Source organism: Pocillopora damicornis, chromosome 6 (genome assembly GCF_964200805.1).
Source record: "Pocillopora damicornis chromosome 6, jaPocDami1.2, whole genome shotgun sequence".
NCBI classification, from domain to species: Eukaryota; Metazoa; Cnidaria; class Anthozoa; order Scleractinia; family Pocilloporidae; genus Pocillopora; species Pocillopora damicornis.
Window position 1 is genome coordinate 17028075 of NC_142675.1, and position 26967 is coordinate 17055041.

At 38.1% G+C, this 26967-nt stretch overlaps 1 protein-coding gene, 2 long non-coding RNA genes and 1 pseudogene across 8 annotated transcripts; 2 read left to right on the plus strand and 2 right to left on the minus strand.

Moving 5' to 3' along the window:
* Nucleotides 1-78: 78 nt before the first annotated feature.
* LOC113686188 (uncharacterized) lies at nt 79-15890 on the minus strand. Of its 2 annotated transcripts, none has more exons than XM_089209927.1 (9): nt 15485-15890; nt 14873-15357; nt 11274-11484; nt 10581-10879; nt 10014-10154; nt 6992-7320; nt 2853-4019; nt 2383-2650; nt 79-1798 (listed from the first exon to the last, which is right to left on the minus strand). In XM_089209927.1, exons 2-9 carry the CDS (start codon nt 15047-15049, stop codon nt 1217-1219), a joined length of 3174 nt encoding a protein of 1057 aa, XP_089066053.1. In that variant the 5' UTR covers nt 15050-15357; nt 15485-15890; the 3' UTR covers nt 79-1216. The 2 variants fall into 2 exon arrangements, with proteins under 2 accessions (XP_089066053.1, XP_089066052.1); XM_089209926.1 differs by having other exon boundaries at nt 15599-15722.
* On the plus strand, nt 12671-14061 carry LOC149044253 (uncharacterized). Its single transcript, XR_016187806.1, has 2 exons — nt 12671-12934; nt 13753-14061. It is a non-coding gene; the product is annotated as an uncharacterized LOC149044253 (long non-coding RNA).
* A 187-nt stretch (nt 15891-16077) lies between the features above and the next one.
* On the plus strand, nt 16078-20531 carry LOC113686193 (uncharacterized). Of its 5 annotated transcripts, none has more exons than XR_016187804.1 (5): nt 16078-16749; nt 18511-18737; nt 19137-19417; nt 19573-19717; nt 19899-20531. It is a non-coding gene; the product is annotated as an uncharacterized LOC113686193 (long non-coding RNA). The 5 variants fall into 5 exon arrangements; XR_016187803.1 differs by having other exon boundaries at nt 16443-16749; nt 19137-19259; XR_016187801.1 differs by having other exon boundaries at nt 16459-16749; nt 19137-19259; nt 19985-20531.
* A 5926-nt stretch (nt 20532-26457) lies between these two features.
* Nucleotides 26458-26967, minus strand: LOC149044254 (uncharacterized; annotated as a pseudogene).

Genomic DNA, 26967 nt, shown 5'->3' on the forward strand with positions numbered 1-26967 from the left:
TAATAGGAAATCATTGACAATGCAGGATGCAGGAGGGGAGAGAGATTTTCTGTTCGGGATGAACATAAATCATCATTGTTGGTTTTAACGTTTTATTAATGGATTTCAGCAACTCATTGCTCGCTATAGCCGCTTAATGTAATGATATAGCTGGAGCGTGAATGTCACTTAATAACATTAGTTAATCCTGCTTCAAACCAAAAAACTTATTTAAAATAGGATCGTCCTTCAATACTCTTGTTCCAAGCAGAATGACTAAAAATTTAAGACCGATATTTTAGTAGATGCATTGCAGTGAATTATGAACTTTATTCCAGGACTCCCTACGAAGTCTAGCTACAGGGGTTCCTTGCTGCATTGGCTCTGATGCCCTTTCGCCCTATCATGAGTTAATTTCAGTCGTATTGCAGTATACGGACTATTTCTTAGATATAACACGTTTATGATTCATTCTTTGTACAGTCAAAGACGTTGCACCGATCGATGACGGCAAGTTAGACTCACTTGATTTACTTAGGGATAATACACCTTACTTTATCATTAAAATATAATAGGTGCGGATATTTTGCGAGTTGCGCTGTACTTTTTCCGAGCCCCAAAGGCATGAGTGAAAGACGGAAACAACACAAACGAAACCATGACCAACGATAACATCTGTAGATATGAAAGCGATCTTCGCATTACACAGTTTATATAGTTCACATAGTTTGCATTTCATTTATGAGTTTCATGTATTCACAGTCAAATAACATCTCCTGCACTGAAAAGTTATTTTCCTAAGAAGAGGAGCTTAAAAAAACGGAGAAAAAATATCAAAGTTTGATCGTTCACAGAAGCCATTTTATTGCCCCGCTCTCCGGCCGTATTTTTGGCCTGATCTATTGAGTTATTCTTTGGCATATTTTGACCATCCCGATGCCCTAAGAAGGCAACATGGTGTCATAGTGAAATAAAAAAAAAATTGTGTAGCTTCTCTTCAATCAATTCGAGAAACGGTTGCCGAGTAAGAAATAAATTTACCTTTGGGAACTATCTGTAATCCACGCCGTTTACGAACTACCATTAAAAAACACGATTAGTGTACACTGGAGCTCGTTAGAAGCTTTGAGTAAAATTTGGTTACATCCCTGATTTCAGGGACCTCCTCCTCCTAAATTAAATGCAGTCGAACGAATACTAAGATATAAAGCGATTGTTCTTTTCAGTCTCCTCTACGTTACTTCTTGTCTTTTAATTCAAAGTGAACACTCTCCGCCTCTACTTTTTTGTAGTAAGAAACAGACACTCCACCTTGCTTATTTGGTCTTCTAGCTGGCTTAGGTTTTGTTGGAGGAGGCGTTTTGCTTTGTGAAAGTGGCCTCGAACGTGATCTCGGTAGCGGTACTGGTTTCCGTTTGGGTTGAATCTCAGCCTCCTGCAACTCCTTAAAACTTTCCAGTGCTTTTTTTGCTGTCAGCCTGACACGTGGATCTTCATTCCAGCAATTAGTCATGACATGCTTCCATATTTCCCATGGATGATTGGTGCCTTCGATGTGAGCAGGTCGACAGCCCTGTCTCATCTTTTCGAGCTGATACACTCCGCAGGTTGTCATCGCTGTTTGAAAGGCTTGCTCACCATACCATATTTCCCAAAGTACAAAGCCAAAACTATACATGTCAGCTTTGCTGTTGTAGATTCGACCCTCAAACACTTCAGGGGCCAGGTACAGAGAGGTGCCGACCATCGTACCTGTTATTTCTTTTTCATGTTTAGCTACTCCTACATCTGCAAGTTTCACTTTCTCGCCGTGTGTCAGCTATAATGAAAAAATTGAAACTCGTTCACAAAGAATCGTAGTGAACAAGAGAAACTGTAAATGGCTAATGTCATGTTGGTGCTTTTTTGGTTGATTGCAAGATCGCGTTTCATCGTAATGAACACCGGGTACCGCGACAAAGGTAAAGACTCCTTGTTAATCATTGTCAACCAAAAATGTCTGCCATTGTTTTAAAATAAAGCTGCAGAATTTTTTCTGCATGAGATGCAATCTTCTGCTTGAGATCTCACGCAAAATACCATGGAAACGGGTGGTTGATTTCCATTATATAAAGCATACAATTTTCATCACCAAGACATAATGTGCAGCCACAAGAAACCTAAAGCCCCTCCTCCCCTCCCTCCTCCCCCCCCCCCCCCAAATCCACTCTTAAACAAGTAAAGAGTACGGCAGGTAGTACGTCTGAAGGCTGGAATATTTTTGAAAAAATGAGCGGGGGAGGGTGCAAAAGGCTACGCTTCCCTGAGGATGGGAAATCGCCCTATACATGTCGTTTGAAAAAAGTAACTGACGACTGAACAGAGAACTTAAGAAATCAAAGTTCAACTTCAATACACATTTACCAGTAGATTTTCCAGTTTTAAATCTCGGTGAACGAATCCTTCTGAGTGGATATAATGCAAAGCCTCTAGGATATGTTGTGCCCATGATAACACTTTCTTCTTGACTGTGTCGTTCGACGATCGAGCGGGTGAATCCTCGGGATGGGTATTTACTCGATATCTGAGAGAACAACTGCAAAGCTCGAGGACGATCATCACTTTGGTGCCGTTGGGGCCGTGGTGCAAATTGGTTCCGTAAAAACCCACAATGTTTGGATGGCGCAGTTTTCTAAGACAAAGATAAGAGGCTCATTTCTTATTTAACTTATAAGCAGCAAGGACACAATCGTTTTTCAATCGCATGTGTAGCAAACTATAGTATTTACGACTCTAGGCAGCATGCAAAATCTGATGCAGGACACCACGAATTACAGTCGATCTGTCAAATGAACACAACCGTATGAAAGAAAATGGTCTTTTGATATCCATACCTTAAAGCACGTTCCTCGTCAACAAAATGCCACACATTGTTAGTGGTAAGCAAGTCACTGTACATCTTGATAGCCACCATGATCTCTGGCGATCCTTTGCGATGAAGAACGCCTCTAAACACTGTTGAGAAGCTGCCTCGTCCAATGACAGAATCTAAATTTCCAAAATCGCACTCTAACTCTTCTCTTGCGAAATCAGACTGCTTGATCTCTCGCAGAGTGTACACAGTTATTTCGCGTCTCAGAGATTCCAGCTGGTTGTTTAAAGGCTCGTAGATCTTCCGAATCTCAGTACTGCCTCTCTCGTCTTCAAGTAGCCGTTGATAGATCAGCTCGTCACCTTCTCTCAGCTTTGGAATCTTCTCCTTGATCCGTCTTAGGTACAGTACGGCGTCTTCTAGTTGTTCGTTGATGAACGGAAGCAAGCGGTCTCGAGTAGAAATAACTTTGAGGCATTTCTGTGATCGCTTTGACATGTAGGCACATGGATCATCGCGGAACGTGTCCAGTTTGGTTTTGTAGTGGAGCTTCCTTTTAAGTTTGGTTCCGAGGATACTAAGTGGAGACCCTACCACCACTGATGCCAATCCTTGCCGAAGCCATGGCGGAGCAGTACTTGTTTGTAATCTTCTTCTTATTCTAGATCGTTTCAAATTTTGTCCACCTTCATCCTGTGGAAGATCGCCCTCCACCTCGTCGACGATAAAAAAATCTTCTGCTACTTCGCGCATTTCTTCCTCCATTATATCATACTTTTTGCAACAATGTTGGATCAATGACACTCGAGCTCTGTCGAATTCGTTCTCTTCGTTTTCCCAGTGCTGAACAAATTGGTGTGTTCTCTCTGAGACGCACTTTAACACCTCGTTCTTTGTTTCCCGCCATGTCCCAAGGGGTTTGGGGACCTCTTCTTCAGACCAGTCGCAGAAACTCGAGATAGTTCCCTCCGATTTAAAGTGCAAAGCTAGCTTCTCGAGGATGTCTTCAAATATTTTCGACTGATGCTCACTAAGTTCATCAAATATACGTTTCTGAGAATTCTGTAGCTCTTCCATGCGGCTTAACAATCTCTTGATTTTTTCTTCTGTTTCCTGATGAGACATTTTTGCTGACTTCAGTCTTATGCGGACTTGACGAGACATGCGATCGAGGAGATCCTCCAACCATCTGAAGAATAATCATATAAAAAATTGTTTGATGTTATGTTTAAAACTGCTAAACAATTAAAATGGCAATACCAATGCATAACTTTTCATTTCTTAGAATCCTTAATAGAAAATCAAGAGTTTTCTGGCTATCAATTTTACCTCACGACAAGTGTGATGCAAACCGTCTCCTTTAACTGATTTCTTAGTCAGTGACAAAAAAGTGAAAAGTGTATTTTTTCAAAATCAAAAATGTCTTCTGCATTTTTCTATTTCAGAATTTATGGTCCCTACCATAAGCAGAACGCTTATACGCTTGGACCCACAAATTATCAGTTTGTTTGGCATTGTGACATAAATGGAGAATTTTTCGGGTTATTAAATGAGTTTTCTGCCTGCTGAAATAAATCACTAAAAAGCCAGAAACAAAAAAATCGTACGATGACAGCAGCCATTTACGATCAAAAACCCATTGCTACGTTAGCGCAATCTTCTTGCAGCATTGTTTAAGCATAAAAACGAACACAGCTTGACATCCTGCAGGTCGGATTCCTAAGCCGTATCGAAAAGTGCTTGTTAGGACATTCAAAGTCGTCCGTTTATTTCAAAAGGAGCTTCTAGCATAAGCAAGAAAAAATTTGCATTTTTCTCGTCAACTTCACTCGATGGTGTATTTTCATCGCAGGAAACAAAGCCATGTAACTTTTGGGCAATTCCCTACTCCTTCTCATAGATTTTGTCCGCATAATCGTGCAGTTTCACTATATCTTTTTTCATACATCTAAGGTGTGGGACAAAGGCTGAAATGTTTGCATGAGTAAATGGAGTTATCAACAGAATTCAAAATAACATCTTTCATCGGGCCGTACATTTAAAATTTAATTAAAATTATCAGGGTGGTTTTCCATGCTTTCCCTCCATCCTTTTATGGAAATGCACCTCAGCAGACAAAGAAGAGTACTCAAGTGGGAAAAAAAAAGGGCTTCAAAGTCTCAAACCTGACGATGAAAACAGTGCCAACCAATCGATATGATATTATCATGGAGGGTATTATTATGAAGGAATGGTAATGAGCCTCGTAAAGTGGGTTTGTGTTTCTGCTGAGCTCCGGGGTAAAACCACCTTTTTCAAAATCGTGATAATGACTTAGTTTCTTTTTATCATGCAGTTTTGCAAACTATTATTGAAATAGATTTTGACTCAATTGAAAACATCATTTTCGGAGGTGATTTTAATTGTCCTTTAAACCCCGCTGTTGACAAAAGAAGTGGAAATATTTCTCCGAGAAGATCTGTAATTGCCGCTATCGAACAAATACAATCAGAACTGGATGTTCACGATATCTGGCGCATTAAAATATCAAGTCATTTAACACTGTGAAAAGAAAAGATTTAGTAAAGACAATTTTTTAGTAGAGACAGGCTTGAGAAAAGTTGTGCCGTTGGACTTACGATATATAAAAAACAATTTTCGAAGCGGTTATTGATTTAGAAAACTTCAAATGCCATTATTATTACCGTCATCTGATGAAAAATGAATATGAAAAGCCAAGGAAATGGTCTAAGCTAACTGAGGAGTTTTAATTAAGGGAATATCAACCCTTAGAAGTATACCTCCTACCGTTTAGAGTTACTAGCGAACCGTATGTACGCTCGTTCCAACACAAAGTGTTAAACTCTATCCTATTTTCAAATGAACTTTTGTATAAAATAGGTTGTTTCAAATCCAAATTCTTCACTTTGTCAAGAGACTCGCGAAACAATAAACCATATCTTGTTTGAGTGTTGTTATTCAAAGTCCTTCTGGAATGAGGTTCTTATTAACGTATTGAATAAACTTAGTAGCTGCCGGTGTCTCTCGTTACGTGATGTGATTATCGGAATTTTGAAGGAGGTAATGCATCTTGACAACTATATAATAGATTTAGGACAAATCTACCTTTGGACCTGTAAAACAAAAAATCATTAAGCCAGACCTAAGACACTTTAAAATAATTTTGGAAAAGAATACGAAAAAGAAAAATACATCGCTTTTAATTCTAAAAAGATTAATTTGTTTAGCGAAAAATAGAAAATGTTGGGGAAGTGATTTTTTAAATAGAAGATATCTTAAAATTTTTCTTTGTTGTGTGTGCTTCAAAAAATTCCTTGTCTGAAAAACCTTAATAGAATTTAAATAATTGTAATCTTTATTGTTACTCTACATGATTGATAAAATAATTTTTTTTCTTATCTTTTTTTTTGTAATCTATTGTTATTTATTTTATTGATTAGTAAATTGTAATGATTTGTGTTTGTATTACGCAGTAATATACGTAGTAAAAAAAAAATGTAAGTTATCTAGTATTCATGTAAGTAATTAACCTTTCAGTTAAGTATGTAGTGTAACAATGTACTGATTTTTCAAATATACTAAAAAATATTTATTTTAAAAAATTCGATATGATATTATGTTGCACCACATAAGCGATTTTAATTCTTGTGAGTTGATTTTTGCGTATCTGTTTGGCTGCCATTCGGCTATATTTTACATAGATTTGGAAGCTGATTTACCATGTTTTGATGTTTTACAGATTTCATTGAGCTGAGATACTATGTTTTAAAGTCTTACAGATTTCAGTGGACTTAACCTTTCTTTTTGTTGTTGGCTATTGCGTTCGGCCACGTGAATCGTACTGGTCACAATTTCAACGCGCCTAACGGCTCGGGTTGAAATGAGTACGAGTCGGGCTTAAAACACTTATGCCCGCGAACATAAACTCTACTGTTATATTATAGCACAATGCCATTAAATGAATAATCATTGGAGCTGATTTAGGTACTTTCATGAAATCATCTGCATCCTACCTTACTTGATGACTCCTTAGTGACATCTTTATTCCAATTCTACTTCGTAATCGAACTTTAATTTCCATCTCAAGGTTTTGTCTTTGTTGTGTATTGGATACAATATATATTCAAGGCTTCACTTAGAATTATTCAGAAGTTCACTTACCTAGTATTCATCTGCAGATTATTCTTCATGGAAGAAACTACGAGATTACTAATCCCTGTTATTAGGTTGCTGAAATCCTCTGTCACTACCCCATAGGTCTGAGCTAACTGCGCGGTTTTGCATGACAAATAGACAATCTGCGATTTCGGATTGAAGTTACCAAGTATTCTTGTAAGCTTTTTGACTGTATCCTTTTTCACCTCTTCGCGTTCATTGTTCTCAACCAAATCCCATTTGTTGCAGACAAACAACGTACAGGCAGCTGATAGTGACAAATCCAAGTTGGCACTTTTCCTCAGATCTTGAGCGCACGTGAGTAGCTTTCCTAACTTTTAAGACAAAAGGAAAATAAAATAAGACCTAAGAAAATTGATACAGCATGACAAACTGTATATTCAACTTTTAGTAAGATACTTCGTACACCTATGTGTGGCAAATATGGTCTGACAAGAAATGTTTCAACTATCCTGCGCTCCCAAATACAGAGTCAATTGCTGATAGGATATTTCGGAAAATACCTTTGTTTACGCTATAGAAACAGTAGCCTCTATTCGGTGCAAAAATATGCGTGGATATTTGTCCGCGGACGAACAGTTTTCCGAGAGCGAAATTCGAGGAAAATTGTAAACTTCGAGGAACAGATAATGTCTAAGGAGAAACACAAGTGCATGTTTTGGCGCATAATAGAGGCTATTGTGTTTATTATTCTTCAATATTTTGCAAAGAGCGTGGAAAAAATTTTATGAACAGCTTACTGTATGAAGTGTGGGACGTTTTCTTTTGAGTGTTCTCTAGTGCGACTTAATGAACAAAAAAAAATTCTCTCTTCCTCTCTGACAACCACAAAACCCTCTCTCGTCTCCAATTTAATTTGAAACGAAGACTTACCGTAGCGAAGTAAGTTTGAAAATTGGGGGATATTGCTTGGATGTTTTAGTTGGGGATTAATCGATCACGTGGTGTGTTTAGACCAATCGGGCGCAAGTCAAGATATTTGATGAATCATAATAGCGACTATTCTCAAGTACATCGTGTTTTGTATGGTGACCCTTCCCTTTCCTCCCAAGTAGTATTTGGTGATTTTTGTGAAAAATGTGTATTTGCAAAGCATCAGAAAACAATCATCAAATTGTGTTGCTAGTTTTGATGCTACATAAAGTGAGCGAACCGAGGAGCCGCACAGTGTCTAGCGACACATGCTTGTCTAAAATCTGTCTTGAAAATTTGAGCGATTAGGATGTCATATTCCTCCGGAAAAAAAAAGATTAATCAGTTTGAATTGACGTTGACTAAGTATGATATAAAAGAGTTAATAAAATATAGAACATTTGTAATGTGTTGTTCCTGCTTTGGGTCTGCATTAGTATAATCAAGTGGGAAAGAAGCGTCTCGCCGCTCATATGAGCATAGTAACGACCATTTCTGCTTCTCTTTGACATTTTAAAACAGAGCTGTAAGCTAAAACTGAGATTTAGGGCAACTTTTATTTCTAAGGAATCACTGAAGCAATGATGAAAACAGTACTATGGCATAATCCTTAGGTATCATTCTCCTGTGGATGAGAAGCCCACTTTTACTGAACCTCTTCTTAATTGATTATTAATGTTAATAGGACCGAAGCTTTGTTTCTTAATCACGAATAAGATATTAACCCCGAATGCGATGTTAATCACGAGTAATATATAGATTTAGCCAAGCCTAAAAGCGGAGCTCTTATTAGTTTATTTTCCAGCCCTACGTTACACTGAATAAAAACCGTAATAAAACTATCTACTGGCAAGTCTTTGTATTATATTTCAACCTAACCATTTCCTCAACATATAAACACTATTACAAAGTAATTAGTCAGGGAAATGGAAAACGTGTGGCACATACACCATGTTTGAAATGCCATGACCATAGTAAGCTAACAGGATTGAGGAAGATGTATGTAGGAATAGGCCCTCTTGTCTGTATCAATAATTTGCTAATCGCTCCTGTTGGCAATGTTTTGATGAGGTTGGGCTATCAAAGCAAAGGAACTGAGGATTTTAGTAGGCAGTGACTTTTTTTCAAATCTGGAAACTATCATCATGAAAGCCATACATGTTCCCGGTAACTCATTCTTATTCTGATAAACTAGTTTTGAGAAAGGTACAATATTGGTGCATAGGTTGTGCAAAGACTATACTTTTATAGCCAATACCAGTCCCTTCAAATGGTAAAATGTTAGGAGGTTCAGAGCAAAAATAATCTGCCATACATCTGCAAAATTTGATGTAATTATTTTAAATACAAAATATTAACTGATACTAAGAGATCTAATAATATTTTAAAAAAATAATAAAATTTGGTTGAAAAATTAGAATTCAGCACAGACTGGATAAACAAGGTTCTTAGAAAAAGAAATGTGTACTAATAAAAAAGCTGAGCAAACTTTTTTCACAACACCTGCCTGTACCTATATTGCATGTATTAAAGTCTTTTGAAGCAGTCATAGTCGTAGCCAGTTTCATATGTTGAAAACACATGCACATACAGATTTCCTGTAAACCTTTAGTTTAAGCCTGTGATGACTTCGAAATTTTGATGCACACCTCAAAAGGAGAACATATAAATTTCAAGTTTCTATTTATTCAATTTAGGTTGGTGAGGTAAAATTGAGTCAAACATTCAAGATGTACAATGACAGGTTCAAGAAATTTTCACGAATGAGATATTAATCACGAGTATAATTACAGAATTGGACGATACGAAGTCCTGTTACAAGTTAATCAAAACAATGGCACAATTTGAGAAAGAAACTAGACATCGGTTACATGTTTTCATAGGAAATACAGCATTTAACCCGGTTTCTTTTCTGTCCACTTCCACGGGCATGACGTGTAAACTGTCCCTTTAAATGTCCCATTACACTGTCCAATTACAAGCGTGACGCACACACTGTCCTATTAGTGCTCAAATCGGGTGATAACTAATCACGTTCGAGAATTCTATTATAGTTTTGATAAGATTTGTAATACCTAGTGTTCCTTTTCCTTACCCTGTCGGGCTGAATTCCTCCAGCATTGGATGTACAGAGAACGTACATGAAACAAAAGGCCCGCGGCAGGTAGTTGAGAACAAAACTACTCATGACATCGCTTTCTCCTACACCAGGGCTGTCAACGATCATTACATTCTCCTGAAATTGAAACATGAATCCGTAATGAGATTCGCAGTCCTATTACATTTTACAAGTTCCGTGGGTTATTTTTATAGATGAGTTCATTGAAATATTATTTACCATGACCAGCATTTCCCAAAATTTTCTTAAACCATTCTTCATGGTTAGCCATTAACTTAAAAGGTTCTCGCACCTTTATTTTAATGCACTGTAACCAAAGAAACCATGAAATTTGGAACAAGCATTTATTATTCCTTTCACTGAAATTATCTTCGCCTCACACACCGCTAAAGTTTTTCCGAAATAAGCTGTTTCAATCTTTATAGTCTTACTCCATAGTTTATTCCATAGAGCTACGTGCAGAGGTTTACTGTTGATCCTGAATTTTTTTATTCCGAAATTTGGTCGCAACTTTTTCGCTTCATCTATCAACTTCGTTAGTACCTTAAACAAAGGGTGTGGAAAGAACAATTCAATTTTCTCGTAAGGTGTTTTCTCTCGATCTTCTTTGACGTACACAAACTTCTCTATTTGTTCTTTGTAGGTTTTACTTCCATCATTCAATTCGTGGAATGCTGGTTCAGGGGTTTTTGTTCCATTAGGCTTGTAGTGTACACCGACCATCGGCTTTTCTCCATATTTCAGCTCGCAAATTGTGGACGTGGTGCTTAGTGTTCTAGAGGGAAGAAGGTCTTCTCCCAAGATGAGATTAATTACACTGCTTTTTCCAGCGCTAGTCTCACCTAGTCAAGAGAGGAATCATAAAATAAAAGGCAATGACCAAGCATAATCGAAGCTTGGAAAGCGTTAAAGCAAGATCAAAAAACACTACCTGTGAGCAAGATTTAATTCATCTTGAACTGGCTTATAAAATTAGTTACTAAGTGCGAGAGCATGATAACAACAAAAAAACAGAGGCCCAACCACCTTAGAAATTTGTGGATATTCCCCTCTTTTGCAGAGGAATATATAACAATTTAGGCTAAATAATATTGTCTGTTAACAGTTGCGGTAATGCAAAGGAGTGTTAATTAATATAAGATGCTGATGGCGTTTTTTGTTGCTTCTCGAAATGATACCTCGTACACTAAGTCTAAGCAAACATGAAACTCTTTTACTAATGACAGCAAAACACACCTGCAACAAGAACAACGTACTGATCACTTGGTTCAACATTCTGTTTTCTCTCTTGTAAAGATTTGTGTAGGTCTTCGAAGCTCTTTTCAAGTATTTCCAAAAATTCCGCCTCAAACTGACCCATGAACTGCTCAGTTCTTTTATAAAGATCGAGCAACTTTCTGCGTTTGTCAGCGTCCGATTTCCCAGCGTTGGAGATAACTTCGTGTGTCTGCAAGTAAAAAGATCTCAATCAAAATTGTTGAAGGTAGTTAGCACTAAATACATTTGATCCAAGTGAACACACGTTTTTTTCCCTATTAGAGGCCTTTCCGGTTCACTACTGGTAGCAGCGCTGATTTTGAACACCTCCAGATCTTCAATCTTGTAAATCAGCGATAAATATTGCATGTTTGACGAGTTTTTTTTTTCTCGAGGAACCCATTGGATGTACTTAGCTGTTGTTTAAAGCTTTAAACAGTAGTCACTCTTTTTATATATTGAAACTAGCTGGGCTACCTCTCTGCGAGTGAGCACCAATCCCCCTTGACCCGCAAGCGATTCCTCCAAATATTCCATGGAACACATGAATAAAACGATTGTACAGACTGTCAAAATTCCGTGTCGAAAATATTACTTCGACCACAATGACAAGTTTGAAAAAAATTATTATTTATGGACAAAACCCTTATGGGGAGAGGGGATGCCATTTTCGATTAGCAAATTGTGCATTTGTATGAATATTCTTTCGAAGGATACAGAGACTTCAGAGCTTCAAAAAAGGACTGAAATCGTCACTATTGTTGCAAGCCAATAGGTCCTAATTGTTCAATAAAAATGAAAATGAAGCCATCGATCTATAGTCTGGAGAACCAAACGAAACATGTACTGGGTATAGCGGTATTGATACATTCCTGCGTTGCCTCATTCTTGATCACGCATTTCATGGTAATGTTTAATGATTTTGTCTCGCTATCTCAGACGTTAAGGGGTACAAAGCTAAATATAATCTCCAAAACAATGACTAAGCAAACGTGCTTTGATATCCGTTTGGGTAATGACCCACAGTCGTTTGGTAAGCAGCCATTTTGGTATTTACGGGTTGACTACCGCACATATTTATTGGTCAATGATCGCGATGATTCCTTGCATAAACTATAGTTTTCTGTTTAGACCTCCGTAAGTTGTGGTCAGTGTTGACATTTCAATTGAATTTTACCGCATTATGATATTAAAGGGCATGTAAACCCAAAAATACATGTATTTCTTATACTATGTAAAAAGTGGCGTAGAAAACGAATTTGAAATTAGTTTTGTCCAATTCGACTTATTTTAGGAGAAAATCGGCATTTTCAACTGAAATTCCATTTCCGGTAAAAACAATAGTGAGAAATCGTGACGTAAGCGGTGGAACCAAAATATTGCGCAACACATATTCCCCAGTAGAACTGGTGTGGGAGTTCGTGTAAGTGGCGGTAGTTCGGAAGATGCTTTTTCAGAAGATAGCGACTCGAATGCCTTAAGCTTAGTACATGACAGCGCTGGGGATAGTCCAGAATCTTCAGGAGAGTCTGGGCCACGTCCTTAACAATATGAGCCGCGTAGAGTTCACCGAAGCGATCCACACGAAGACAGTACAGAACATGTCGACAGCGATGCGACCGTCTTGGAAACTCAGACTGGTATTTAATTTACTTTGTGATTTATTTGTATTTAACATGAAAATGCAATAAAGCGAGAGTACAATCTAAAGGAATGCCACATAATTTTTTTTAACTTGAGCTTCTAAAAGTGTTTTATATAAAATTATCAAAGGTGCGAGTGTGGAACTTGTCAACCAATGCCGACAACTCATGAAAGTGTTTGTTGTACGGAAATCGGGCAATTGTGGCAAAATGGCCTGAAACCCAGATAAGTTGTATCACTGAGCATCCAGGTTTTCAGTCAATTTGCCTCGATTTCTGGGTGCTGGAGACGGCCAAGTACGCGTACAGGCAGCAGCAAAGCACAGATAATCACACAGGAAACGACTAAGCTAAATATTTTCTGTTTCATCTGTTTTGTTACATTTTGAGATCGATTTACTTGAGTTGTTTCTGCCATTGATTTAATAATACAGTACTAGAGCTAGTTGTTTTTCGCTTCTTTCCTGGCAGGAAATTTCGCTAAATTGCCTACAGATAGCTTGTTCGTTGGTGTTGGGGATATCTCGGCAAACACTTTAGGGTCGCTGTGCTATCTTGTGCGGTAAACAATATCCTTCATCTCAGAAGCATTTCCATCGATAAACAAGTTGTATCATGTACATTTCCTTGTGTGGCCTTCATAATTATCCAACCCTGTTTGTGTTTGCTTCGATTTGAAATATTGAAAAGATAGTTTTGCAAGCTGAAATCAGGATCTTTTAAGTTGTACTCAAAATGATGAATATTGTCCTACTGACCTTTGAATGTATTTTCACTGTAACCGTGACACAAATTCTTCTGCTGTTTCTCTGCAGGGTTTCTCAAAGGAAGAACCAAGCGGGGCTGGCTTGGATTTTCTTATAGAACATAAGGGTTGATTATGGGATCCTATATAGAATTCTTTGTATCGAACCGACAAAATTCCAGATCACGTTATTACACACTGATATCGACGAATTCTCTTTCTTTGATACGTGTTTCGAATTCAGGCAAAGGTTCAGACATGTCAGTGTCTTTTACGGGCTCAGCGCTGGCTCCCGAACAACTGGCTTCCCCATAATATTTCATTAGATGAGAAAAAAGATGTTTTTAGAGAACCAATAAAGCTATTGTTGTTTAATTAACGAAACGTTTTCATGTAAATCGATTTTGTACTTTCTCTGTTGACTTTCTCATTTCGGTCGCCGGGGGCCGCTTCCGAATCCTCGTCATCTGCCGACTGTATGGGTCGTTTTTATACTTCCGAATAATTTGCTTCTGGTAAGGCCTGAATCGTCGGTACAGCACAAGGAAGAAAAATGACTGCTACAAACAACAGAACGTTCGAACGGCTCGACGAAATCGGCTATTTTCACATGAACAAATTTCACAAACTGTCGCTTCAAATTTGCGTCATTTGGAAATATTTGCATTGTATGCCCAGTTTTGTTTGAATCAGTACAAACTGGACGACACAACGCTTCACCATTACGAAAAAATCGAATATATTGAAGCAAACTGTAAGTGAAAAAATCATGACGAGACCAGCAAACAACGGCTGTAGAAAAGACCCCTTCGTGCCTCACGCGATTATAAAACGAGACTTTGGAGGGTCCACCCGTGACGTCGCAGGAAAGATGGCGAATGTTTCGAATTTGGAAGAGCTTTTACAAAGTGAAAATTGACTTTTGAGAATAAACGAATGGTACCTTTGGTGTACTTGATATATTTACTAAACATCTATGTGAAAAGAAAATGAACGTTTTTTGGGTTTACATGCCCTTTAAACCATTCTAAATATTATGCAAGAATAACAATGGATAAATTTGCTTTAAAGCAGCAAAACAAGCGAAACAATGTGTACTCCGACAGCTTAGATTTACATATAGTCGGATAATTTATCATATTCTGCATAAATATTAGGGATATCTGAACTATGTTACTGTGATTGCATACCTCTCCAATCTTTCGCGACGAAGTCTCCTCCAACCCTTTTAAATGCTCACGAAGTTTGTTCTTCACCTCATTTAACGAATCTAAGCCTTTTGTTGAAAGACCAAAAGATTTAACTAATTCGCAAGCTTCTTGTATATCGTCTATGGTGTCCACTTTCTCCAGCCCTGTAGACATCATGCGTTTTTGACAAAATTCTCGAGAAGTCACGTCAACAGTAGAGTATTTTTTCAAATGGCGTCAAATAATACCCAATGAAAGGTTGCTTCTTTTAAGAGTACTCGTAATGTTGCATTCCTCAAATCCTAGTTATCCATTTACCAGCCTATAGAGATGCTCAACGGGTGATTCAAAGTCGCTGTGCCACAGACAAATCCTATTCATGCGCCACAAAACTCGGAAGGTAAAAAACAAGACAGGATTTTCTCCTGTGCACGATCACTTGATCTCTTAACAGACCATAATACTCTTCTCAGACGGTTAGTGCTCTGAAATTCAATGGTGAATCCATATTAAGCATCACATAAAACGCTTAAAAAGTGCCTGTACGAAGTATTTATGAAATAAGTTCAACAGGCAAAACAATTCAGTTTGCAAAGAACAAAATACACGTACCGCGTCACGGTCGTTTAAAAGAATCAATTGTTAGCATGATTCATCAGGCTACAGCCGTCTCGTAAGTATCATTTCCACATATTAAACAGTTAACTCGAATAAGCTGTATCTCACCTTATTTTGCTTCTGGGGGTAATGGAAAAGGTTTAAATGCAAAGATCATTGCTCCTTGCCCAAAGAAATACAAAATAAGACATTTCAGGTGTAACTAATTCTGAGAAAACTGCGATGGTTTTTCTGGGAACAAGGGAAAGTCCCTGTCATTACACATTTGTCACAGACAGGTAAACGGCTTTGTAAGTCTCTATTTAATCTCTCTCATTTGTGGTTTCTTTGCAAGTAGTTCTATTCCAATACGTATCAGTATTTCAAAACGCTGATAAATTGATTGGCGCGATGTGATTCCACTTCAATCTGTAATGCAAGAGCCAAAATCAGATAGTTCTCGCGTTTACGACGAGTAAAGATTGTTTGTATGTCACGGTTGAAAGACATGCCTGTCATCACCACGAGCTGCCAGCCAATGAAATGATAAAATGTGCGACACTTATAGCAATCAGAAGCGATTTCCTAGAAAACAAAATCATCGCAAAAATGTTATCTATCTTGGCTTTTCCGTCCATGTTTATAAGAGAATTCTAAAAAACTTTCGAACGTGAGCGGTTTTAAACAAGGGATTCATGGTTGACTCACGCTAAATAGCTTTGGAATGTTTGACTTCTATAAATAAAGAAAGAGCATCTGTTTTTTTCGAGGTATGGTTCTGTTAGAGGCCGACTGATGCAACGTCAAGATTAGACTTTGATTATTCTTGAAATCAGCCGGGGATTAGTAGTTTAGAAGAGCAAAGCGGTTGATAACGCTAGTATTTTCGCCCAAGATTTCTATTATATCAGGTTCAAGAGCGACTTCACTGCTTCAAATTAAAGGTCGCTTTGCATTAAATGTAAACATGACATGACACCTTGATTACCGTGAGTCGTCACATGATAATTCTAGGAAAGTAGGCCTTCCAAACAATCCCAAAAATTAAAAAATTCATTCTCTACTGGGCGCCGTATATTCAATTTCCCACAGTTTCTTTTGGAAGAAAAAAATGGAAGCCATCAGACAAAGATTGAATGAGGCAGATGACATAGCCGAGGTTATTAATGTAGTGCAGAATTTGAGCATTCCAACTACAGGATGCCAAAACATCGAAGAAAGAAGGAAAGGATGCTCGCTCATCTAAGCTCTGGAAAGATAACCGCTCGGCCTGCAATGAGGTAAGACTACCAGGGAAATAATTTAATTCTACAAACTTTTACTTGGCAGCAAGTATCCTTTAATGCTATTCCTTTCAGTTGTGCCTTTCGATAGCGAGTCGATGAATTCTTAGACTAAACTTGTCATCACATCGCTGTAGCTTATCGACGTGGCATCGTAAAACGAATGGCTCAGAATCTATGAGGCTTTCATGTATCATATATCGTTACTATCTAAGATGTCTTGCAGTAACAGATTGTTACTATTATTACGCGATTAAAACTACTGCAAAGATTTCAAGGAAACATAGAATCGCAGCTTGATCCTTAAATTCAGCTCTATAATTTCAGGTCTGTTCGGGTACTGATCAATGCATCAATCGACCCAACATAATACAGCAGAACAGCTGCAGATCGCTCGCTTGTAAATTTGTTAATTCTTAGCTTTATTAAGTTATTTTCTCAAACTGGCTCCGAACTTTTGACTCAGAAACACCTAAAGACCATTATTCTCTATATTTTTTTTATTCTGTGTCATGGCTCAATGGTTCGGCCGCTTGCCATTGCTACAATGGCCTTGCTGCCAAAGTAGTTGGGCTTCTGCTTTTAAGAAATTGCTTGAAGCTTTTAAACTCACTGTCACGAGTAATCGAGCATTTGTACTCTTTCTTGGTCAGTTATCGGTCGTAGGCAGTACTATCAAGCTTGCCATACGAAAAATATGATTAACTATGGCAATATCATGACAGAATCATGTGGCAAAAGACCTCATAGTCATTTGGCAGACAGTTCACCGAAGGAAATTGAAATTAGTTAGGCTCAGCTTTATATTTTGTCCTGATCGGTGAATTCACAACAGCAGGCAGACAGTAAGGTCTCGAACACAAAATGAAGTGATTACTTCAGTCCTTTCAACCTCAAAATTTAATTGTAATTCATCTGGCTCACGGTGTCTGCCATTTGTTTCTTGCAAGGTTACTTGAGAATTAAACTAACAATACTGAAACCTTATGACTTTTTTTTTTCCTTTCTACTTGAAAACTATATTAACGATATATCCAGATAAAGAAAATACCTGGCTTTGATGAAATGTCATTACATTCGGCGGAACTAAGCTGTAGGTGGCAGTGAGAGAAAATGAAAATAATTTCCTCCTGGCACAAACAAACTCTTTAGTTGTAGTGTATATGAGGTCTGACAGTAATAATTTATGCATCTCAGCCACTTAACAACAGGTGAGGTCTTGCTTAATGGACGTTCAAGCATCTCGTTAACGTTTTTATACTCTAAATTATGCATGCATAGTTAGTATATGTGGTGAACTGTACTCAATCTCTAACCGAGGGTCGGCGTAGCTGCATTTGGTCCGGAAATACGTTCTTATTTTCCCTGTGGCTTTTTTGGGTTTTTCATAACAGGCGGGTGCTCGTTTGCCTTGTCTAAGTGTTGTAAACTAAGTTTCGATCGCCTTTGTTATATAAAGCTACTTACTTGAACTTTTATTTCTGCAATGACACGGACGGCAGTAAACACTCAGTTCGACCTGCACACCCAGACATTTGTCGTTTTTCAGTTGTGAATAGGAATATAGAACGTAACTGATACTTTACCAACTTAAACTCGGCGCTGCATTTTTAACAAGCAAAAAAACAACTTTCTTGAATTAAGTGTAAATTGCCCAGCGGTAGTATCAGCTTTTTTCTCTTCTAGCCTAAATGTTACAATTAGTCTAAATAAACTCATTTACTTCTTTAATCCATTCAATATTTACGCATGTTTCAGGCCTTTAAGGTGATTTTAGAGGCACAATCAATGGACAAGAAAAAGTCGTTAGCCCGTCTTGATTATTACGCTGAGGTGGAGAGGGAAATCAGCTTTCATCAAAGCCACCTATTTTCTTGACGCTACCTTCCTTGATTTGCTGAAAACAAGCGAGGGCGACGTCCTTTCAAAAGTCAAGACAAGAATGAAAAGAATAGACGACAGAGATTATGTTGTTTTAATAGCAGGTGAATATGTTGAATATAATACCTTGCCCAAACCACTGGAGTGCTTTGATCAGTCATGATCATGCTAAGCACAAAGAAACCCGGTGACAAAGAGGAGTATCAAAAATCTACTTGGCTAGGATGTTTCCCAATTAATTTCATTTTGTCTTAACAAAACTGTCAGCTACGATCTATTGAATTCTTAAGCCTTAGAGTTTACCCTATGTAGTGAGGATTTGACCTTTAAAACCGAAAAAAATTACGTTGAATCACTCGAACTCGAGTTTATGGGAGGAATACTTTATGTATGGCAATTGTATTTCTCTTATGGTAAAATTTCAAACCTATATTGATTGTTTAAGGAAGAACTTGAGATTTAAGATTTGAGCAAAGATCATTTTGCATTTTACTTACGCCTAGGGGAGACCAGTGCAGGCAAAAGCAACATATTGACCCTAATTCTTGGTGAAGAGCTTTTGCCATTCCACAGTTCTGAGTACAACATCTACAATGTGTGAATTGAAATATGGAAGAGAGGAAAGGGTAAAGATACATTATAACGAAGAAGGAAAGGCTCCCGAGATATAGTATCTCAAAGAATCCTCGCCTTACTTAGATCAAATATCAGAATTTGTTCATGTCAAGTCAGCAAGTTTAAGAGAAAAGACATCAAACTAACTTGGTCTAACAGATTATTACAGGTTAGATACTCCGACGATCATGCTTCAAACCATGCTTTTATAAATGTGATGTAAGGTGGCAACTTAATTTTACGAACCCTTTGGGGGTTTTAATGCCGAGTTGTAAGGAGAATTACATGGAGAAAATAAACTTACTTACTCTGTTTCCACACTAGGATAGTTTTGTGATCTTTGACAGCCCTGAAGTCGGGGAGTCAGATATTATGGACGACATTGTTGTGAACTACTTACCAAATGCCTTTGCTTTCATCTATGTCATCAAAAGCAGCAATGCCGGCGGAGTTAAGAGTTCGGAGTTGGGTGAGTAATAATTGATACCTTCTGAAATGACAACTTGCAAATATTTTCAACTCCTTATCAGTGCTCGATCAATTTATTTAAAAAAAATTTTTGTAGATAGCTCAGGGAGCCCAAAAAGCTATCATTGAAGCCCTATTTTTTAATAGAATCGTTTTATATAGTTTGTTTCCTCATTTGTTAGCTTGTTCAACTTCTGCATAAAACGGGGAAACTCACGACTGAACAGAAAATGGAATTCTGACCAAACTGCACTTTGCCCTTTTGCAGCAAGTGGGACACCCTACCAACCCAAGAGGGAAATGCGGTCATGGCAAACATAATCAACGAGTTGAGTCAGTGTTTGCCAGATGTCGACATAAATTCTCAAATTATCCGCCTTTCAACTTCTGAAGCTCTTGCGGCCGAGAAACATGGAGTCATGAATTCAGAATTTGCCTCACTTACAAAGTAGATTGGCTGTTTGGTTTCAAAAAGCATGGGAACAAGACTTGAACAACATTGGCGGTTGTTTAGATCATTTCTGAATGTATGTTAACCACGAAGCTACAACTGTCTGGGCAAAATACACCTCGTTGAGTCATGACCTGTTATCAAGATTTCTCTCTTTCCAACAAAAATAACTGCTATAGACGAAAGTAATCATGTAAACTTACATTTCTTCCTGTTTGCTTAAACCCTCCTCTCAACCGACCTGCTGTGTCGCTTGCAGTAATTAAAGCTAAAGAACTTTATGCAAAAGAAGCCATATCCGAGGTGAAGTAATAGATAGATAGAGACCTACCCTTCTGAATTTCCATAAAAAAAGAAAATGATAGAATCTTGCAATATTCCTTGGATGACGTTATGCCTCTCCACCAGAGCAGCTATTCTCCACCCATCTCTGACAAATATATATGGAATATATGGATGAACGGCTACCTTGGAAAAAAAAACCAGGAGCTTATTCAAACTTTTCTCTGAGAAATCTGGGAAAAATGTGTACCCGTGGTAAAGAATTAGCAAACATCCATCTTCCATGTGCGTTTAACGGGTAACTAAATATTTGGTTCACTTTAGCTGGAAATTTACGAACACCTGCTTGGAAAACCCAAAGAATCCAGTTGTGGTCACTAAGAGATGAAAGAATAACTTCAGACTAATAATGAGATGGTTATGATTCACAAAAATTAAGTCCTTTGTAGTCTTTGAATTCCCAGTGACACGAACAGGCTTAGAAACTATTTTGCTGAGATCGTATCTAGATGTATTCCTGAAGTTTGCGTGTTGTTGTTTGTGGTGTTACAATCAACGCTTAAGTTTCCTAGTAAAATCAGTTCCCAGCGTTCGAGGTTGCAGTTTGAGAAGCCTTCATCCATCTCAGTTATAAATTCATCTAAGTTTTGGTTCCCTGGTCTATAAATACAGCCAGTAAACATTGGTTTAAAATGATTCCTCTTAATTTCAACACTAATAACAAAGCTACAACTCCACGTCGCGCCACGTTTCCCGGAATTGCGTCGCGTCCTAGTCCAAAATGTTAACAGGATTGACCTAACCTACATACACGGAATATAAAAGTCCAAGCCAAATTCAAGACTCTAGCATTTATAAACTTAGCTTTAAAATTTTCGTGCTAAGGTTTTGAGTACGATTTGTTTCACTGAATTGATTTATTTTGAATTTGTTGCCATTGATTTGGTAACAAGAGTGCGAGAGAGTTCAGATAAGTTGCTCGCTGTCAGGCACGTTTGCCACCCTAATCATATAACGTCTGGAACTAAATGAGAAATGCATCTCCAAATTTACCTTTTTCTGCTCTGGGAAGAATAAAACTTCTACAAACAAAAAGAAATAAAGATGAATAAACGAATCTAAAGATAAAGATATATTAACCACTAAAAAAAACCTTAACTTTCTCAGAAGTGAGACCTCGTGCTTTGTTTACACTTGACAATAAACTGTAGCTCATGCATAAACGATTGACAATAACATAAGCATCCGTTTATGAAATACTCCCCACGATCAAATGAAGCTCTTCAAGTCTTTTTCGCCGCTTCGATGTGTTCCCAGCTAGTGAAAACTCGATACTATGGCTTGTGGCTCAACGAAAACTATCTATGAAATCAATGATCTGTATGGAATGTTTAAAATCATGAAGGCCCTTAATATTTCATCGAAAGGGTTAAAACCGTTAGACGAGTTGAAAACTCAGGTTATCACTGCATTAAACCAGTCTCAAACTAAGCCTAAGGTCAGGTAAGCATTCTTTTGAACTTCTATGGTTAAAAAGGCCATTTTGCTTTCGGGGAGTGATTTCAAATGGCTTTTCGTCAAGATATGCTTAACCAACAACGAATGTAAACGCAACGACTCGTTTTACTTGTAATGGTTCGTACTCCACAGCTCAGACCTTCATATGGAAACTATCTGCCCGAGTAGTTATAAAAGGGCGATTCTGGCACATTTTGAAAACAACCTTGATTTCAAGGCAACTCATGAATTTTAACATTGATTATATGTCAACCTTCAAATCAACTTTGATTATAAAAAACAGTTTTTGCACATTTTGAAAACAACATTGATTTTAAGGCAACTTGAGTTTTTCACAGGTGAACAATAATCACAACGTATCTCTAGTGACTTATGAGTGACTCTAATCATTTTTTTTTAATCCTTCTTTAATCTGCTTCTTAAAGGTGTCAACATCAACTTCGTTTGCTTTTCTCCTAAGCTGGTTTTTGAATGAATAATACTGTTCGATCTCACGCAAAATCAAGTCCAACTCAACATCAGAGATTCATCCATCTTACACTGCTTTTGAAGACAAACTGCTGGTTGCAAGGTGTTTTGCCTCACCGATTGAAATTGTTTTCTGATGCTTCAATTCGATTTTTTTTTTCTATAATCTTCCCGAATTGTAATATTATCCTCCGGTATTGTCGGATTAAGTTTTGGAGCGCTTGGCTCAAGGCTTGGGCCATGAGGCACTTCGTTCCCAAGAACCTCATGCTTAGGGTCGCGAAGCGTCCCAATCTGCCCTTGCTTAGGGCTTAGCAAAATATTTTCAGCAGACATTTTAGAAATGGTATCTCTAAATCAAACCTCACTGGCATATCATTGAAATTAATGATCTCCTTATTCTGACGAGAGACGAAATTCGTATGGATGTGATATCCTTCCTTGGTGATATTTTCCGTAACACAGGATACGGTGGAGAATAGTCTACCTTTTCAAACTGGCTCTCAGCAATGTCAAAGCAACCAAGAACGCTCGTGGGTTCCCCATTGAATAGGTTTTCATCCTTGTCCAAAAGATCACAGTAGAAAAGGTTAGTGTTGAGAGAAGTAAATTGACCAGTGAGATTTATCTCTTGCAAACGCTGATCAATCCCGAGGAGTAAATAAATATCTCTATCAAGTTTAACATTCTTTTTGTAGGGATTAAGGATTACCATTCCTGCCACTGAATGATTCATTGTGACTTTAAATCCTCTGCCTTCACCCAATATTTTCCTTAGGGCTTTCACAGGGCTCTCAAGAGTGTATTTGATTGAAAGAATTGTTTCAACACTTGCATTGCTGTCTGCCATAGATCGATGTATCTCTCTTTGTCTTCAAATTATACCATGAATTATAGAGATGAAAAGTCAAAGGTCTGAATATTTTGATTTACCGAGAAGTTCTCCGGAGCCAACCGTGTGATCATTCGAATTTGCCAAAATTGTCAATACAACCATTTTGGTTAAAAAAGCAATAAAAATTATTTGACTCTTCGAGTTTCAATCCCTTGGGACTTGCGTGACTAAGATGAGATAAAGATAAAGCCTGGAATGATTTCAAAGCACGCGTACGATATCCAAATGCAGACCTGAGCAAGTTCAGTGCGCAAATGTCGTTCAATTATAAAAGATTGGCAACAGCTGAAATTTACTTTAGTCGATCAGATACAGTTCAGTCGAGGGTCTCAGGATCAGAAAGGAGAATAATAGGATAGTGATATGTAGAAGGAACTTGGAATTGGAGGTTTCCACATTGAACTCACCCTGAGCCTTAGGCCGAGCCCCGTAGGGGTTAAATCAAGGCCTGATCAATTCAAAGGTTTACTTCCAACACCTTCTAACAATATACCTTCAACTGTTGTTCGTTTTTGAACGATAAAAGGCGATACTAATAAAATTTTCGGCCAAGAAGGAAACTGTAAAAAAAGTTGAAGCTTCTCGAGTTTGTGATTGTTACCCTTGCCTTTGCCGTACCCTTGCAACTTGGTTGCGGTTAATTTTAGAAGATCAACTACTATAAGCAAACCCTCCTGCAAAATCCCTCCATCTTTTTTCGCGCTCACTGATTTTTTTTTTTTTCAGCACAGAGAGTAATAGTAAGAAAGAATATAATTTTTGAGCTCAGGCGTGGAAAACGTAACGGTGGGGTGATACGATTTTTTAACGTTCACGTCGAAGTCACCTCAGAGGAATCAAACCCAAAAGAAGTTGCGATTTCGCAACCCACAGAGTACTCCATACAATTACCAAGTTGAAATGTAGGTATTTCTTAGCTTCAGATATCCACCAGAAACAGATACCAACGCCACAATGCACGCTCAGTGAGCAATAATCGCATTAGTAGAGCACGAGAAGAGGGTAGGAAATATGAAGTGCTTGAAACGATTTCAGGAGAAAAATTTAAGAAGTGGAAATATGATGACTATCCCCACTTCTAAATAACGTTGTGTGTTTATAGCAACGCAGGGTATGCTCCAAGCCTTTGTATTTGTTTCATGAATTGATTGTCGTCCAATCGGTCTTGAAATAAGTAATTGTTAAATAGCCATTTACGTACTTGGAGGATCACTCCAATCTTGTTCAGGTCTCCTATGCGTGCCAAGTTTCGCTGCCTGCTCGGGTAAAACTTTGTAGGCTGAGTAAAAAGGAGTGTTTGTGGTAGGATCAAAGAGAAAAACAAAATAAGGGGGCGTTCCTTGCTGAATTTCTGTCCCTCGATCAATGTCAGGAAGGCCAACTGGACGTTTGTCTTTAACGAAAAAAGGGGGAACGGTAGGTCCGCCCTAGAGGAATCTTTTTTTTTTTATATTGCAGAATTTCCCGTCGTCATGCTTCGTGATAAACAACTAAGATTATGCTCTCAAGTAAATGATTCATAATGAGACACTAACGGTTTAACGTAATAAAGTTTTTGTCTGGATCAAATGAAATACCGGCTAATCCCAGATTTGTCTTCTTAGGTTTAACGAATCTTTTTTTTAACTGGGATCTTCGTCAGTTTCACACTGGAGCTCGAAATTTCCCCGAGAGATGAATACTGTCCTTCTTAGTTTAAGGGAGATACCATTTCCTTCTTGATTTTCCTTCTTATTCATTCCTCAAATCATCGAGGCCGATGAAATGTTGGGTCAAAAACTGAGTAAGGGAGGCCGCTTACACAAGGAAAAATAAAATATCTACGAGTCATTACACCAGAGAAATTTATGCCTTTAGGAGCGCGCGGCCAGGTTCGGCATCAAAGAGGTAGGCATTATCGACATCAATTGCGGTGATCTAGAATGGATAGATAAAGAAGAGGGTCTGAATGGGGTTACTTCGATAACACTAAATACTTATTTTTTTGACTGTATAACATTAAACAGTTAATTTTTAGCCATTTTAATACTAACATTAAAAAATTCGTTGTAACATTATTTTTTTCCCATAAACAAACAAACCACGCCCTAAAAGGGGAAATATCTATGTTGGGCCTATGTTTATTGTATCAAAGAGGTTTTTTTGGCCAATTTCCAACAATTCGGGATTATTTCAAGACATTCGAAGAGTGAGGAAGATACCCGAAAGCTGCCGAAGATTTCCGAAAGCTGTCGAAGATGTCTGAAGGCTGCCGAAGATGTCCGAACACTGCCGAAGATGTCCGAACACTGCCGAAGATGTCTACTGAGACTGCCAAAGATATTCACAGACTTATGACCGACGATATTTGAAGACTACCGCAGATTTGGCTTGTATAACTCATAACAATTCTATTCTTAAAGCGCTTTTTCAGCAAGGATACACCAACCGTGACCACTTTGAGAGAATATGTTGGTAACAAATCAGATTACGATATTCAAATCAAACAGCCAATGGGATAGAACATCGAAATAAACAGTAAAATTAAGCAAATTTACGGATTGCCATCCGTTGTATGAATACCTCAGTATGATTGGTTAGCTTTGTGAGATGAACCCAGTTGGTGAATCTACACTGTAAACAAAAAGAGATAAATACGAAAATCACAGGGAAAATGAGAGTTAACATATATGAGTGTTTAAATTTGACTAGCAATGAATGCAACAACAGAATATTCTTTCACCAATAAGATCGGCTACAGTACTCACAATGTGTAATAGTTAACAAAAATAACAGACATGTCACTCCACCCTGGCCAAAAGCATTTGATTATATTTCATACCTGAATTGCAGTTGTCCCAACTGTTTCTAGAGATCAAGGCGGAAATGAGCGCGGGTGGCGCGACCAAATCTGCTGAACGTTATGTCTGTATCATTGTCCGCATCGCTCTCCGAGTCGGTGTCGAATTCATCCTCTTGCTCGGTGAGGTCTGTCACGTCACCAATTGCGACAATTCCGAGCATGTTTTCGTCAACAAAGGTGATTCTCGGTACTTCGTTTTTAGCTCGTGGAATATTTGTATCCTGGTCGACTCGTTCTTCATTTTCTGTCCCTGGATCATCTTAAACATCCTCCTGGAATGTTATTCTAATACACGATGGCGTACTGGAATATACAGCTGGCGGCAGGGCTCCCGCTTTGTCTTTTGTTGATTCGCTTCTTACCGTTCTTGACAGGTTGATACCTGTCAACCAATTCCTTCGTGGCTGCCTCAATGTTGGGGTCAACGTTATCAGCTGGAGGAGGTTTCATCAAATCTACGTCCCGTAACTCCACACTGGATTTAGGCACTGGATAATAAGACTTCTCAAGCGTGAAGTACTTCGCACCCTACTTCGTCGTTCTCTTTAAAGATTCCTTTGAAATTGTTCCAAATTCTTGAGCATACTGAAGAGCGGTGAAAGTCTCGTTTTAGAAGTGAGAGACTGCATGAAGGTTCTCCACCTGAGTTGTTAGCAGCGTACGCAGGTCAATGTCACCAAGTCTATCTACGTTATCTCGTAGCTGTTCCATACCTCTTTCGAGAAGCACCACTGACTCCTGTGTTTTGCTAGAAACAGTTCCTTCAGGGCCATTTATTGTTGCCGTTTCTTTCAT

Excerpts from the sequence above, each read along its gene's own strand:
- LOC113686188 (XM_089209927.1), bottom strand. The coding sequence starts at position 15,049 with ATGATGTCTACAGGGCTGGAGAAAGTGGACACCATAGACGATATACAA. Across the intron at positions 10,155-10,580 it reads TTCCACACCCTTTGTTTAAG|GAGAATGTAATGATCGTTGA; the intron begins GTACTAACGAAG and ends TTTCAATTTCAG. Across the intron at positions 1,799-2,382 it reads TAAAACTGGAAAATCTACTG|CTGACACACGGCGAGAAAGT; the intron begins GTAAATGTGTAT and ends TTTTCATTATAG.